Source organism: Nicotiana attenuata, unplaced genomic scaffold, assembly GCF_001879085.1.
Source record: "Nicotiana attenuata strain UT unplaced genomic scaffold, NIATTr2, whole genome shotgun sequence".
Classification (NCBI taxonomy): Eukaryota; Viridiplantae; Streptophyta; class Magnoliopsida; order Solanales; family Solanaceae; genus Nicotiana; species Nicotiana attenuata.
In genome coordinates this window covers 126721-143541 of record NW_017670352.1, presented here as the reverse complement: position 1 = coordinate 143541, position 16821 = coordinate 126721, and the positions used below count along the sequence as shown (strand labels likewise).

Sequence of the window (16821 nt, the reverse complement as noted above, 5' to 3'; positions counted from 1 at the left end):
TTAACTTTTGAACTTGTAACTCTAAGTTCAGGACTACGTACCTGTCTTTAAATTCTGTGCTAGTAACTCTAAGTTAAGAACTACCTGTCCTTAATTTCTGTGCTTGTAACTATAAGTTAAGGACCAAATCCTTTCAACAACACATGCATCAACAAGAATAGAAACCCAATTCAGCATTGAATCCATACATAAAATTGAAGGCAAAAACCGAATAAAGGTGGCAATCACACGAAACAAGACAAAGCTAACCCTCGTTAGAAAAACAACAAGATATCATTTTTCATCTTCGTAACTGTTCAAAGCCATCAAATTCACAAGAATCAAAAAACCCAATTTAGCATTTTTATCACAAACACATATGCATCAAGTAAAACATGTCTCTGCATCGAACTTGAGAGAGAGCGAGGGTTCGGGAAGAAAAGCAATAGAAGAAAGGGTAAAAATGTCTTTTCTTATTAATTTTAATAGAGTAGTGGCTACTTTTACTCAATATTAGAATTGTTGGATAAAAAATAAAGACCACCTTAAATAGTGGCTACCCCACGCCATTTTTACAATTTCCCAACCAGTTACCAGCCCGATTATCCAGCCCACTAACCAGCCCGGAACACTAACTGGAAGGGCTGTTTTTTTCTGTGTCCAGCCCGGACCAGCCCGTCCGGTTAACACCTATAATATGAACTAGTCGTAACATTTTACTATATGATTAATTATCGAACAAATATCTTATTCTGTATTCCTCTACATCTCTTGTATCAGTAGTATTGACTTTATACATCTTTAAAGTTTTTTAAAATTTTATTTTTATAATGGTTTCTAGTCTCCAGAAGTAGTTGCCCACTAAACAAAAAGAAATTTCATGAAAAATCAAGGAATAATATCTTTGCCTTTCACCCCATTAATGTACGTATCAATTAACCATAAAAATAGTTGTACCGACACTGTTGAAGTCTGGTATTATGTTATAGTTGGTTCTTTCTGTCAACTTTTCATAGCATTAAGGGGTCAAAATTCGGACACTTATCAAAGAGATCAAGTTTTATGCACTAAAAATATGAAATTATTAACATAATAATCAGGTTACTTACAAGATAATCACAAATAAATATCTTTCATAGGCATAAAATCGTAACTTGATAAAATATGATAATTAACCTGCTATTCAAGGTTAAACAATAAATAATCTATATATCACTAGTATAGTGATATATAAATAATCTTTAGACTGCCACTATTTTTAACATAAATCATGGACGAAACTAGAGTATTAGATACAAATTTTGACGAACCAGTAGCTTCAGCTTAAATAATGTATTTGTATTAAAAAATTCATTAAATATGTATAGATATTTAGTTGCTAATCCAATGACTAAAATGAGCTATAGGTATCAGTTTGGCAATTTTAAAACCCATAAAGTTCAAATTCTGGCACTAACTTAAATCTATTATCAAGGGCATGGAATTATTTTCTACTTTTTCTTTCCTTTATCCAAAGAAATATCTTTAAGGAACATTGTCTTTTCATATATGTATCAGTATATTTCTTTTCCTTTTCTGGATAAACAATGTAATCCATATCTATCAAGTTCCCTATAAATAAGCAAGATATGAAACCTCAAATATCACCACTATCTACCAAATATTCTAGTACCTAAGTGAAAAATTCTTCCTTTCTCTAGCTCCTTATATATCTCCTCTAGTCTATATATCCATATAATTCTCGTCATCACATTGATTTTTATCTAAACATCAACTTGTTTGGGACTGAAGCGTAATTGTTGTGATTGTTATATCGGTTTGTATCGAGATGGATAGAATAGGGGACTTGGCATCAAAGAAGGCAGCAGTGATATTTACCAAGAGTTCATGTTTTATGTGTCATAGTATTAAAGCACTCTTTTATGATATAGGAGCAAGTCCAGCAATTCATGAACTTGATAAAGATCCAAGAGGGAAAGAAATGGAGTGGGCATTGAGAAGCTTAGGTTGTAATCCATGTGTTCCTGCAGTTTTTATTGGTGGAAAATTTGTTGGATCATCTAAGGATATTATATCCTTACAAATTGATGGATCACTCAAACAAATGCTCATTGATGCCAAAGCTATTTGGTTCTGATTACGGGCGTAAAAAAAGGCAGTCCAATGCACTAAGTTTTTAGTGTATGGGAATTTCGAAAAAGATTTTGGACCAATATTAGGTTTATTGTACAAAGTCTTGTATGAAACAAACATCTAGCTAGGTTCTTAGCTTGTACACAAACTTTTCTTGTGTCAACTTTAATCCACTAGGTTTTTTTCCTTTTTTTTTTTTTTTTGTTTCTAATCCCCTTTTCTTTAAAGGAGGTGGGGAAATGATAGCCATATGTTTTGTCAAAATGGCTGATAATGGAAACTTTTTCTTGAGTAATAAGATGTTTTTGTTTATGGTTCATGTTCTCAAGGTCGAGGGTATATCGGAAACAAGTTCTTTACCTCCAAAAAATAAGTCAGACCCTACTTGTGAAATACATTGAGTTTATTGTTATTGTTGCTCCATATTCTCAAGCTATTATTCTTCATCTTTTCTGTGACAATTGGATTCAAAATCACATATACTTAACCTTGACTAACAGTTAAGTCAATAATGTAAAATTATCTAATAATCTTCGTGCGTCACAATCAATAGCAATTTTGTTGTGCTAAAAACCAGGTGACATGTAATATATAGGAGAATGCAATTAAAGTTTACATATTAACTTATGTGATCCATGTATAAATTGAAGGTTTGACATAAGCAATACGAATATATGAGTAACAACGTAAGCTTTAACTCGTTCACGTATGATTTTTTTTAAGAGTTCTTCGGTGAAAGGATTGTCAGTTTTTTGTTCGAACTCTTCACGAATGTTGCCAGGTGCCGATTCTTCAAAAATAGTGCATTTTTAAAAAAACCTAACATGGCTGATAAACTTTTATTACATTTAGTCTCATTGTGAGGATACTAGAATCGTCCTATCCTATTTTGCTTTGATCAAATTCCCTCAGGATTTTTATACGTGCATAACTCCATAGCTTTCCTATTGAGTTCTAATATAAACTACGAGAAAGTTTTTTTTTCAAAGTCTTGCTGCTTATTGTATGCATAATTAATCAAGGAATCAATATCTTTCAACAAGTCTTTCTTATTTTTTTAAATTTTAATTTCATACAATCATGCACTATGTACAATAATCAATATCTTTCAACAAGTCTCTTTTAGTATTTAAATTTTACTTTCATATAATCATGTACTATGTACAATTCGGTATATAACTACTGGGATAAGCACTCCGCGCTAAAAAATACTCTTATATATAGCTCTAATCCGCACGCTTTTTTTTAAAGGTGCCACACCACTATAAATATTTTTACACCTTATATATAGCTCTCCAATCTTTTCAACTACCAATATGAAACTTTGTTCTCACGCTTAACAATCTCCACCTCGTATTCCACCAGGCCTACTATGCATGATCCACTTGCGAGATTCACTGTGTGCCACCCATGTGACTGAGCTAGTATTAATGGCCACTAAAGCCCTAGAGTTGGCTTCTTCTTATGTGTGTACATCTACTTCAAGCAACCTTTGGTGTGGTAAAGGTAGCCCTACGCCGTCATTATTCTATTATCTTTGTACTGTTAGATCTAATTTTAATGATGAAAATTATATATCTGCTCTTTGTATAGGAACTCTTGGATAGCATTCAACATTGGAGAAATCAATCAGCAATGATCAAGGAACGTATGGATTGATATACAAGATTGGTAGGAATCAATCAGAGGACATCAAGGAAAGGAGACGCGATTAAAGGAAGAAGAAATCAATCAGAGAATACTGACGGGATCAATCAAGGCTAAACTAAAGGAACCAAATAAATCAAGTATATTGAAGATCCTGTCGAATATTCAATCAAGCATCTAAATATGGGAGGAACAAGATTTCCGGGTTCACACACAAGGGAAAATCTTTACAGCCTCTCGTTCAAAGGAGTCATTGCAGAATAGCTTTATTCTTGGAAAGAATCAATCTCATTCCAAGGATCAAATCTCTTGGGTTGGCAAATCTTTCCAGAATTCACACATACAAACACCCTCTCTTTGTTCTACTACAGACAAACATTGTAACTCTATTAAGATCTGATGTGTAACAAGTTAGAGAAGAAAGAGAGAACAACACTGGTGAGGCATTGTATCAAAAGAGACGAGTGATATAGGAACTAAGCTATCGGTGTAGATCACACCATTCTCTGTGTACTCGAAGAAACTCATTCACTGAAAAGAACTCCTTTGCAACCCAAGGGGACTGGACTAGGATTCACATTGAATCCGAACCAATATAAAAATTTTGGTGTCTTTAATTCCTGCATTTAATTTCATCATCTTAAATTCTGTTGTTACTACATTCAACTTATTACATCTAGTCGACTAATTGAAAAACTAGTCAACTAATAGCAATTAAGTTTGAAAATAAATAATTCATCCCCCCCCCCCCCCCCCTTGTACTTTCACATACTCCTCTTGCCGAAACATTGTTTCTCGTACTAATTGTTAGGCTGAACTAATCCAAAATATTCTTAACCTTGTGTAATATCATCCACTTTAGGCCAAGTCTGACGCACACAATTTTTTCCAAAAGGCCTCAAACACCATTAGGACTTAGGAGTATCCCTACACCTTATATGTAACTTTTCAATCTTTTTATTTATCAATGTAAAACTTTATTTGCACTCCCAACAATAACGAATAATCTTACATGCATGATTAAGAGGAACCTCCACCCGATACGAATCTGAATTAATCAGAAGAATGAATACTGAACAGTTAATTAAAAAAAAGGATCGGACAGTTCTTTTCTTCTTTGTCATTTATTTTCCCCCTATTCTACTTTGCTACAGTTGCTCAAAAGAAATCAGTGACGGATCTAGAGTAAACACAATGAGCTCGAGAGAAACCACTACATCTAACTCGGACTAAGATATAAGATCAGAATGCATTAACTCTAAATTCTGAATTCGCGGCGGAAAAGAATCTTATCTTTTGCCTCCGCGTAGTGAGGAAAGCATATCAAGAAATAGCTATGAAAAGCTAAGAACTTTTCATCTTCTTAGAATCAAAGCTAAAGCTAAAGATGGACCGATTTAACTTGGACAAGAACTTATCCCCTGAGTAAACAGATGTCATTTCGTGCGCTGTGAATCTCACAAAATAATCTTTTTTTCAGTGATACCACCATACAATAGTGATAAATATTCGATTGGTCTATTCACTTTACAAAAGTGGCCAAAAAAATATATGTATTATACTCTAATTAATTTAACTGAAAATTTTGTTTCTTTTTTTGATTTTTCATTTGATGTATTATTCACTTTGAGTATCGATTTATTTATTGTTCACTTTGTGTATCCATTTATCTGGATATTCACACCGTAAGGTCTATTAAAGCGAAAAGCATTCCCTATTAAGATTTTTTCATTTTTAAGGGTGGAACTCGAGATCTTTGATTAACGATATTCCACCGCAACTCTAGTGGTGAAAATTTGCTTTTAATTGCTCATCTTTGACCTAAGAGAGAATCAGAGAATTCATTTTTGATTCGTCCAATAGATTTTATTGTTTTTTTGCAATTAATTCAATTTGGAGGGGGGGACTTCTTCGTTTTTTTTTTTCTAAAAAAAAAACTTCTTTGGTTCATTGGTAATTGTTATGTTATGAGCACTTATATTAATGAAAGTCGTTACAAACATGTATATGTTACATGCAAATAAATAAACGTTATTCCAGACGTAGTACTATTTAGAGCACTTAAATTTCCAAATAGTTTTTTTTTTTTGAGCAAACAGGAAATAATATATTAATAACTACGTAATGCTTCGTACATAATCGTCATAGTTTGTGTCTCTGTGGACACATCGATTACCTAAGCTTGCTAGTGTATTGCAAGAATCAACTGATAAAGACTTAACAAAAACATGGAGTTCTGATTGTTCACTTTTGTCACGACCCAAAATCCCTCCAAAGGAGTCGTGATGGCACCTAGTCTCTAAACTAGGTAAGCCTAACATTTACTGAAATAACATTAACATTTACTGACTTCAAATTAAATAACTATCAATAAATCACAATTCCCAAAACCAGTGGTACAAGTCATAAGCCTTTCTAAGAGTAGTTATACAAAATAAATACAACACTGTTTCAGAACGAGAAGGAATCAATGGAACTAAGTACAAATGAAGGTGACTCCGAGGCCTGCGAAACCTGTAGCAGGTTTACCTTGAGTCTCCACCGCAACGACCCGCACAGCTACTACCAATCAAATACCTGGATCTGTACACAAAAATGTACAGAAGTGTAGTATGAGCACACCACGGCGGTGCCCAGTAAGTATCAAGACTAACCTCGGTGGGGTAGTGATGAGGAACAGTCCAGACACCTACTGGTCAAACAAATTGAACAGGATTTGATAATTAACTATCAACCTAGAAATGATATAGTAATATCAATAGCGGGGAAAGAACAAACTACAATGAGTAGAAACAATAAAGAGAAACACGGATGGAAACGAAAGATAACCAAATAAATTAACACCAGCATAGCCGGAACACAGACAAGTAAGAATGTACTCAAACAAGGAAGGCGATGTCAGCTCAATAAATCATATCATTTCTGGTGCACAATTCCAGCCACTTCAAACTCGATGTCTCATATCATACCTCAATTACCAAACATTTAGCACACCCGGCACCTTGCGCCCACATATTTCTATCTCCCTTTGCACAACAACGTTCTTATGTTACTCAGTACATAGGGTCCATAACCAATGCAATTGAGATATTCACGGAGTCTCACTCACATGACATAAAGTAGAGTACAATTTCTAAACCAATTAGGAACTCAGCAAGAAAAGATGAAGTTATTTTTAGAAATCATTCGAATAAAGAAAATACCATTTTTAATTAAAATACAATAACGAATGAATTATTACCTTTAACAAGGGATTTAATAAATTAACTTAGTAGAAATTCTTTTTTTTTTATAATACATCCTCATACGGTTTAAGGGAATTTAATTAAGTAACTAATTGAATTAAAAATGAAACAATTATTGAAATTTGAAGTATTGAAATATACATATAAATATGGTGAAGTATTGAAAACACTATGGGGTTCCATCACAAAGGATCGCAGCAGTAAAGGAATCTGAACAGTTACAACACTTGAATTAGTAACAACAAATAAGCATAGCAAACAGAAAGTGCACGGCATCACCCTTCGTGCTTTAACACTCTCTCACAAAAATCGTGCACGGCATCACCCTTCGTGCTTTACACTCTTCCTCACCCAAGCAACAATCACAAGCAATTTGGGCAAGGGAATCAATAACATCACAATAGAATCAAGTAACAACAGAAAATCAGGAAATAAACGTAAAGAGCACCATAACTCAATTATCAGCAAGACTCAGGAAAATCAAGGACAAGTGTACGGCATCACCCTTCGTGCTTTTACTCTCGTCCTCGCCATAAGAATCAATATAATCGGCACGGCATCACCCTTCGTGTTTTTACCTCACATAATCATGGCACGGAATGATCCTTCGTGCATTATCACTCATATAAAGGCACGGAATGGTACATCGTGCGGCACGGCATCACCCTTCGTGCATTAACACTCTCTCACAAATATCATGCACGGCATCACCCTTCGTGCTTTAACACTCTCTCACAAATATCGTGTACGGCATCACCCTTCGTGCTTTACACTCTTCCTCACCCAAGCAACAATGACAAGCAATTTGGGCAGGGGATCAATAACATTACAATAGAATCCCGGCAAGGGAACAATAGTATAATAACAATATCCCGGCAAGGGAAATAATATCATAAGCAATAATATCCCGGTAAGGGAAACAATATCATAAACAATACATCCCGGCAAGGGTATCAACAATAATCAATCTCGTCCCAGCAATTAACTTCACAAAATGAATTTCAACTTGAGTCAATACTCAACAACGGTCAAATACCAAGGAATTACCATAAGCTTGGTCCAACATGGATACTCATCAAGTCAAGCATGGATAGTATATAATAAGGATCACGAAAAGAAAACCAAGAAGCACACTAACCTTAACAAAGCAATAAGACATAATAAGCACGTACTAATTACACCGGTAACCACAACAAATGGACATGGAACATATTTGCACGAAGTCATAGGAGAACTCACAATCAAGAAGTATCAAAACAATAAGGAAGGTAATCACTACAATTAAGGCAATTAGCGGCCAAGTAACACGTAAGAATTAGAGGAAAACTAGCAACATCATATAGAGCATATAGAGGTAATTTAAGCAATTAGGGAACTCAAGCATGACGGAACATTTTGCACATAATGAACATAAGGACCTAAGAACCCTAGAGGCAAATTTCCCACAAATAAATCCGAGCACACACTCGTCACCTCGCGTGCATGGACTACAATTAGCATAGAAGACTCAAATCCTAAGGGGAAGTCCTCCACACAAGATTAGGCAAGATACTTACCTCAATCCGGCCAATTCAATACTCAATTTAGCTTTTTCTTTACCAATTCATCAACGCTCGGCTCGATCTAGCCAAAAACGACTTGAATACATCAAAGAATGCAAGAGAAAACGATTTCAATTAACAAAACTATGATCCTTATACAATTTGCAAAAAGTCAACAAAAGTCAACTCCCCGGGCCCGCACCTTGGAATCCGACAAAATTTATAAAAATCGAACACCCATTCCGCTACGAGTTCACCCATACAAAAATTATCTAATTCCGATATCATTTGGTCATTCAAATCATCATTTTACATTTCTGAAAGATTTCACAATTTTCCCCAAATTTTCCTTTAGATTCTCATAAATCTGATGTTAAATCTAAGATATAATCATAAAATATAGTTGAAAATTGATTAGAGACACTTACTCAATGATTTGGAGAAGTTTGGGTCCTTGGAAAATCGCCCATGGAGGTTTAGGGTTTGAGAAAATTGAAAAATGGGTGAAAATCTCGTCAAAAACCTCACTTAACAGGCCTCAGATGTCGCATTTGCGAACCCTCGCAAATTGCGAACAAAGTAGGGCTAGCAGAAGTCGCATTTGCGACTAAAAGTTCGCATCTGCGAACTGGGCATCGCAAATGCGATGAAAAAGTTCGCATTTGCGAACACACCAGAAACCAGCATTTTTCCTGACACGAAAATGAGCATAACTTCCTCATACGATGTCCAAATTCGATGATTCTTTTTCCTATGGCTCCGTAACTTTGATACGGATCTAATGGTTCAAACAAAACTGAATTTGGATCTCATTTTCTCAATGTGGTATTATTTTTGCTTGAAGAAACGACGATGAAGCATCCAAAAACAAGCCCAACATAGCCTAAACCTATCTAAAACACACCCAAGCCCTCGGGGCTCCAAAACAAACATGCACGCAAGTCTAAAAACCTCATACGGACTTGCTCGTGCAATCAAATCATCAAATAACATCAAAAACTATGAAGTTAACTTCAAAACTCATGATTTTCTAACTTTTCAACCGGACGTCCAAATCACGTCAAATCAATTCCAGTTTTCACCAAATTTTACAGATAGGACTTAAATATCATAACAAACTTGTACCGGGTTCCGGAATCAAAATACGGGCCCGATACCAACGAGTTCAAACATTAATTCATTTCTTTATTTCCTTTAAAAACCAGCACAATAATTTTCTTCAAAAATTGTTTTCTAAGGCTAGGGACCTCGGAATTCGATTCCGGGCATACGCCCAAGTCCCATATTTTACCGCGGACCTCCAGGGATCGTCGGAACACAGATCCGGGTCCGTTTACCAAAAATGCTGACCAAAGTCAACTTAAAAACCAAATTTTAAATCTAAAAATTACTATTTTTTCATATTTTCACATAAAAGCTTTCCGGTTTCATGCCCGGACTGCGCATGCAAGTCGATACACATAATATGAAGCTACCCGTGACCTCAAACTGCCGAACCGGACGAAATTGCTCAAAACGACCAGTCGGGTCGTTACATCCTCCTCCACTTAAACATACGTTCGTCCTCGAACGTGCCCAGAGTCGTTCCAAGGCCATCGAACCACTGCATAAGCTCCTCATACATACACCCGGGGCAATTCCCCATCACCCAATCCTATGTAGGACTGACAATGCAACTTAACTGATGGTCTCACCTCATCCTTAGTCCATAACCTTAGGATAGAACCCAAACCTCAACGTCTGAAATTCATCATAGGACCAGAATCCCACATCATCACACTGCATGAACCTGAACAAGCTGAATCGAGCAAAAATTCCAATCCAGTATACAATCACATGTCGTTCCACACAACTCAAATGCCCGAAGCAATAACCTCTGACCACCATAGCTGTTCAAATAACATCCTGAATGCAGGCAATACACCTCACATTGAATATAACCTTGTTCCGGACCCCCACAACACTGCCCATGATAAAGAAACATGCGGATATTCATAGCTGCTCATGAAGTCAACAAGTCAAGAAACTCTTTCGCCCGCCAAGGGCCATTACCCAACTCTTAGCAGAAACAACCACATACATCCAAGCACTCATTACCCCCAATACCATAGTACAAATCTCAGGTCTAAGAACCTTATCTCAGCCAGTACAAATAGCCCAACTAACAACTCACCACGGAACCACATGGATTCTCACACTACACAGTTCGTACACCAAACCAGCAATAACTAAATTATGCAGCACAAATAAGGGAAAGCCAAGTATAAGAATTATCTAACAAGTACAACATGTGTGACAACAAAAGTATAGTCTTTCATCAAATCGTCCCACAGAGGGAAAACACAACACCAAATAAACACAACGAAAGGGTACCCCACATAACATCCGCTGCGGCGCGCAGCCCGCTCCCAAATACTCATCAAGCCAAAATGCTCGGATCCACTGATCACATAAATATTGATATCAGGCACAGCAGAGTGCACAAGTAAAACTGTGGAAACAATGAAAAGAAGTGCTAGAACATGAAAGAAACAAGCATAGCTAAGGTGCAATGAACAAATCAACATCACAAGGGCTATCTTGCCCGCATCGCCATAAGGCCTGAACAGAATTACAACATGCATGGGGAATAATCATACAACCTCACCGCCTAACACAGCATAAAAGAGTAGCACATAGCATAGGCTAGGGGCACAAATAATATCCATTCTGCCCGGTAACATAACCATAATGACAATCTCACAGGAGCGCTCAAACTTGATCTGATACAAGATACATATTCTCATTGAGCTTTCAAATAGCCCCCAACCCAAATCCTGATTATTTCCAAATAGGTGAGTATGCTTCAAAAAGATCCACAACAACTTATCGATAATACATGCTATTAATTATTGCATTCTCAACATTTCTTCAAGATCCGCAAACAGGAAATAGTCCATTCATGAGGGCATTTAGCCCCAAACCTCAGGAATACCGAAATTTCCATACCCAACTCAACTACGCAATATATTACTCACACCCTATATTCTGTTGAAGCACCCATATAGGATTTCTTCCGTGTAACAAAACATGAACCCCGAAAGCCTCAAAACTCAGTAATTACCATGCTACTAGCACGCACCCACAAACCAAACTCAAGGTCCCTTCTAAAATTGCAACCACCTTCCAATATGATAGCCAACAAGGTCAACACTCTATTAATTTCTGATACCTATTTAGGAGAAAGTCACAATGTACCACATATTGCTTACGCCCATAGTAGACAGCCAACTCAAGCCTTTGTCGAACCATAGGACCCTCCGAGATCCGCCCGACGCAACTAAGCCTTCAGGACTGACCTCCCCAACTCGACCGAGTCACACAAACCGTCCAATACAAGAGTGCTACCACAAATGCCAGTAGAGATTTCCTATTCAAGGGACCAATTATTCATGCTATGCTGACCCAATACCACAAAGCTGACCTATTTCTTCGGATAGTCGATATGCAATAATCCCAGTCAAAGTCCCAACATCGTCCCATGCAAGATCTCAAACCTTAGTCATATACAAATTCGGAACCTACAATTCCATATATACATATACTACAGGCAAATCTGATATAAATCTAACTCTGCAATCTGAATGTTGCTATTGGACTCCTCCACTTGGCGCAAAGCATAGAAAACAACGTCCGATGATCCGCAAAACTAACCTTCAAAGCTCGTACAACACAAATCACAAGGTACTCCAATACCAATTATTCCCAATCAACACCACTTCGTGGCCTTGCCACAATCGCAATGACTAGTCAACCAATTAATCCTTCCCAAGCTCGCACTCATCAATCAGATGCGGAAACCGCTGCGCCTCCATACGAACAACTGAATCTCTCAATGCCTCTGTATCTTCATCCTGGACAACACGTCGAGGCAATGCCTGAGCATCCCTGACTCCTTCGTAACCTGTCTATAGCATCACGACAACTGGCGCATAGCGGACACCGAGAGAGTAATATTACACGAGTGGATGTAAAGGAACATAAGTTATATACTTCAAGCTGAATCAATATCGCACGATAAGGAATGAAAGAAGTGGAATTTCCTAATAGTTCTGTAGCCTCTTGAAGATAAGTACAGACGTTCTCCGTACCGATCCGCAAGACTCTACTAAACCTGCTTATGACTCGTAGCCCTATAACCTAGAGCTCTGATCCAACTTATCACGACCCAAAATTCCCTCCAAAGGAGTCGTGATGGCACCTAGTCTCTAAACTAGGTAAGCCTAACATTTACTGAAATAACATTAACATTTACTGACTTCAAATTAAATAACTATCAATAAATCACAATTCCCAAAACCAGTGGTACAAGTCATAAGCCTTTCTAAGAGTAGTTATACAAAATAAATACAACACTGTTTCAGAACGAGAAGGAATCAATGGAACTAAGTACAAATGAAGGTGACTCCGAGGCCTGCGAAACCTGTAGCAGGTTTACCTTGAGTCTCCACCGCAACGACCCGCACAGCTACTACCGATCAAATACCTGGATCTGTACACAAAAATGTACAGAAGTGTAGTATGAGCACACCACGGCGGTGCCCAGTAAGTATCAAGACTAACCTCGGTGGGGTAGTGACGAGGAACAGTCCAGACACCTACTGGTCAAATAAATTGAACAGGATTTGATAATTAACTATCAACCTAGAAATGATATAGTAATATCAATAGCAGGGAAAGAACAAACTACAATCAGTAGAAACAATAAAGAGAAACACGGATGGAAACGAAAGATAACCAAATAAATTAACACCAGCATAGCCGGAACACAGACAAGTAAGAATGTACTCAAACAAGGAAGGTGATGTCAGCTCAATAAATCATATCATTTCTGGTGCACAATTCCAGCCACTTCAAACTCGATGTCTCATATCATACCTCAATTACCAAACATTTAGCACACCCGGCACCTTGCGCCCACATATTTCTCTCTCCCTTTGCACAACAACGTTCTTATGTTACTCAGTACATAGGGTCCATAACCAATGCAATTGAGATATTCACGGAGTCTCACTCACATAACATAAAGTAGAGTACAACTTCTAAACCAATTAGGAACTCAGCAAGAAAAGATGAAGTTATTTTTAGAAATTATTCGAATAAAGAAAATATCATTTTCAATTAAAATACAACAACGAATGAATTATTACCTTTAACAAGGGATTTAATAAATTAACTTAGTAGAAATTCTTTTTTTTTATAATACAACCTCATACGGTTTAAGGGAATTTAATTAAGTAACTAATTGAATTAAAAATGAAACAATTATTGAAATTTGAAGTATTAAAATATACATATAAATATGGTGAAGTATTGAAAACACTATGGGGTTCCATCACAAAGGATCGCAGCAGTAAAGGAATCTGAACAGTTACAACACTTGAATTAGTAACAACAAATAAGCATAGCAAACAGAAAGTGCACGGCATCACCCTTCGTGCTTTAACACTCTCCCACAAAAATCGTGCATGGCATCACCCTTCGTGCTTTACACTCTTCCTCACCCAGGCAACAATCACAAGCAATTTGGGCAAGGGAATTAATAACATCATAATAGAATCAAGTAACAACAAAAAATCAGGAAATAAACGTAAAGAGCACCATACCTCAATTATCAGCAAGACTCAGGAAAATCAAGGACAAGTGCACGGCATCACCCTTCGTGCTTTTACTCTCGTCCTCGCCATAAGAATCAATATAATCGGCACGGCATCACCCTTCATGCTTTTACCTCACATAATCATGGCACGGAATGATCCTTCGTGCATTATCACTCATATAAAGGAACGGAATGGTACATCGTGCGGCACGGCATCACCCTTCGTGCATTAACACTCTCTCACAAATATCATGCACGGCATCACCCTTCGTGCTTTAACACTCTCTCACAAATATCATGCACGGCATCACCCTTCGTGCTTTACACTCTTCCTCACCCAAGCAACAATGACAAGCAATTTGGGCAGGGGATCAATAACATCACAATAGAATCCCGGCAAGGGAACAATAGTATAATAACAATATCCCGGCAAGGGAAACAATATCATAAGCAATAATATCCCGGCAAGGGAAACAATATCATAAACAATACATCCCGGCAAGGGTATCAACAATAATCAATCTCGTCCCAGCAATTAACTTCACAAAATGAATTCCAACTTGAGTCACTACTCAACAACGGTCAAATACCAAGGAATTACCATAAGCTTGGTCCAACATGGATACTCATCAAGTCAAGCATGGATAGTATATAGTAAGGATCACGAAAAGAAAACCAAGAAGCACACTAACCTTAACAAAGCAATAAGACATAATAAGCACGTAATAATTACACCGGTAACCACAACAAATGGACATGGAACATATTTGCACGAAGTCATAGGGAACTCACAATCAAGAAGCATCAAAACAATAAGGAAGGTAATCACTACAATTAAGGCAATTAGGGGCCAAGTAACACGTAAGAATTAGAGAAAAACTAGCAACATCATATAGAGCATATAGAGGTAATTTAAGCAATTAGGGAACTCAAGCATGACGGAACATTTTGCACATAATGAACATAAGGACCTAAGAATCCTAGAGGCAAATTTCCCACAAATAAATCCGAGCACACACTCGTCACCTCGCGTGCACGGACCACAATTAGCATAGAAGACTCAAATCCTAAGGGGAAGTCCCCCAAACAAGATTAGGCAAGATACTTACCTCAATCCGGCCAATTCAATACTCAATTTTGATACGGATCTAATGGTTCAAACAAAACTGAATTTGGATCTCATTTGCTCAATGTGGTATTATTTTTGCTTGAAGAAACGACGACGAACCATCCAAAATCAAGCCCAACATAGTCTAAACCTATCTGAAACACACCCAAGCCCTCGGGGCTCCAAAACAAACATGCACGCAAGTCTAAAAACCTCATACGGACTTGCTCGTGCAATAAAATCATCAAAATAACATCAAAAACTATGAATTTAACCTCAAAACTCATAATTTTCTAACTTTTCAACCGGACGTCCAAATCACGTCAAATCAATTTCGGACTTAAATATCATAACAAACTTGTACCGGGCTCCGGAACCAAAATACGGGCCCGATACCAATGAGTTCAAACATTAATTCATTTCTTTATTTCCTTTAAAAACCAGCACAACAATTTTCTTCAAAAATTGTTTTCTAAGGCTAGGGACCTCGGAATTCAATTCCGGGCGTTCCATATTTTACCGCGGACCTCCAGGGATCGTCGGAACACAGATCCGGGTCCGTTTACCAAAAATGTTGACCAAAGTCAACAAAAAAACCAAATTTTAACTCTAAATATTACTATTTTTTTCATATTTTCACATAAAAGCTTTCCGATTTCACGCCCGGACTGCGCACGCAAGTCGATACACATAATATGAAGCTACTCGTGACCTCAAACTGCCGAACCGGACAAAATTGCTCAAGAAAGAACAAAAATGAAATTTGCCTAACTCTGTAGCCTCTGGGGGATAAATACAAACGTCTTCGTACCGATCCCTCAGACTCTACCGAGTTTGTCCGTGAGTTGTGAGACCTATGTAACCTAGTGCTCTGATACCAACTTGTCACGACCCGGATTTCCCACCCTCGGGAGTCGTGATGGCGCCTACTATTAGGAGCTAGGAAAGCCAATTATTTATTACCTCTTTTAACAAACCTCGACATTATTGAAAACAATGAAACATTTAATAGAAAAGCGGAAGTCTTAAATATAAATAAACTGAAAGCAATGCGAAAGTTCAATACAACTCTACCCAAGAACTGGAGTCACAAACTCACGAACGTCTAGAGAATGCTAAATACAATGTCTGAATAAAAACATAGTTTTGTTTGTCCCGGTACAGAGGGTAACAAACTAAAGTAAAGATAGAAGAAACTCAGGGCCTGCGGACGTCAGCAAGGCTACCTCGGTGTCTCTGGACTGAAGTCAGCTACCAAATCTACTATTGCTGTCCAAAAGTTGCTCCGACACCGTGATCTGTGCAAAAAGATGCACAGAGTGTAGCATCAGCACAACCGACCCCATGTGCTGGTAAGTGCCTGGCCTAACCCCGGCGAAGTAGTGACGAGGCTAGACCGGACTACCAAACAAACCTGTGCAGTTCAATATATATGTATGCAATATAAAGGTATACAAAAATTAACCGGTCAAGGGGGAGGGGGAGCATGCTGTAGGGGCTGTAACAGTTCAGGTATAAAATCAATAATTA

General features: G+C 37.4%; 1 protein-coding gene across 1 annotated transcript; it reads left to right on the top strand.

The window, feature by feature from the left end:
• Window positions 1-1643: 1643 nt before the first annotated feature.
• On the top strand, window positions 1644-2453 carry LOC109238256 (glutaredoxin-C11-like). Its single transcript, XM_019404687.1, has one exon. It carries the CDS (start codon window positions 1808-1810, stop codon window positions 2114-2116), a length of 309 nt encoding a protein of 102 aa, XP_019260232.1. The 5' UTR covers window positions 1644-1807; the 3' UTR covers window positions 2117-2453.
• Window positions 2454-16821: the final 14368 nt, after the last annotated feature.

What these genes read in the sequence shown, in the direction of transcription:
- LOC109238256 (XM_019404687.1), top strand. Translation starts at nt 1,808, where the DNA reads ATGGATAGAATAGGGGACTTGGCATCAAAGAAGGCAGCAGTGATATTT.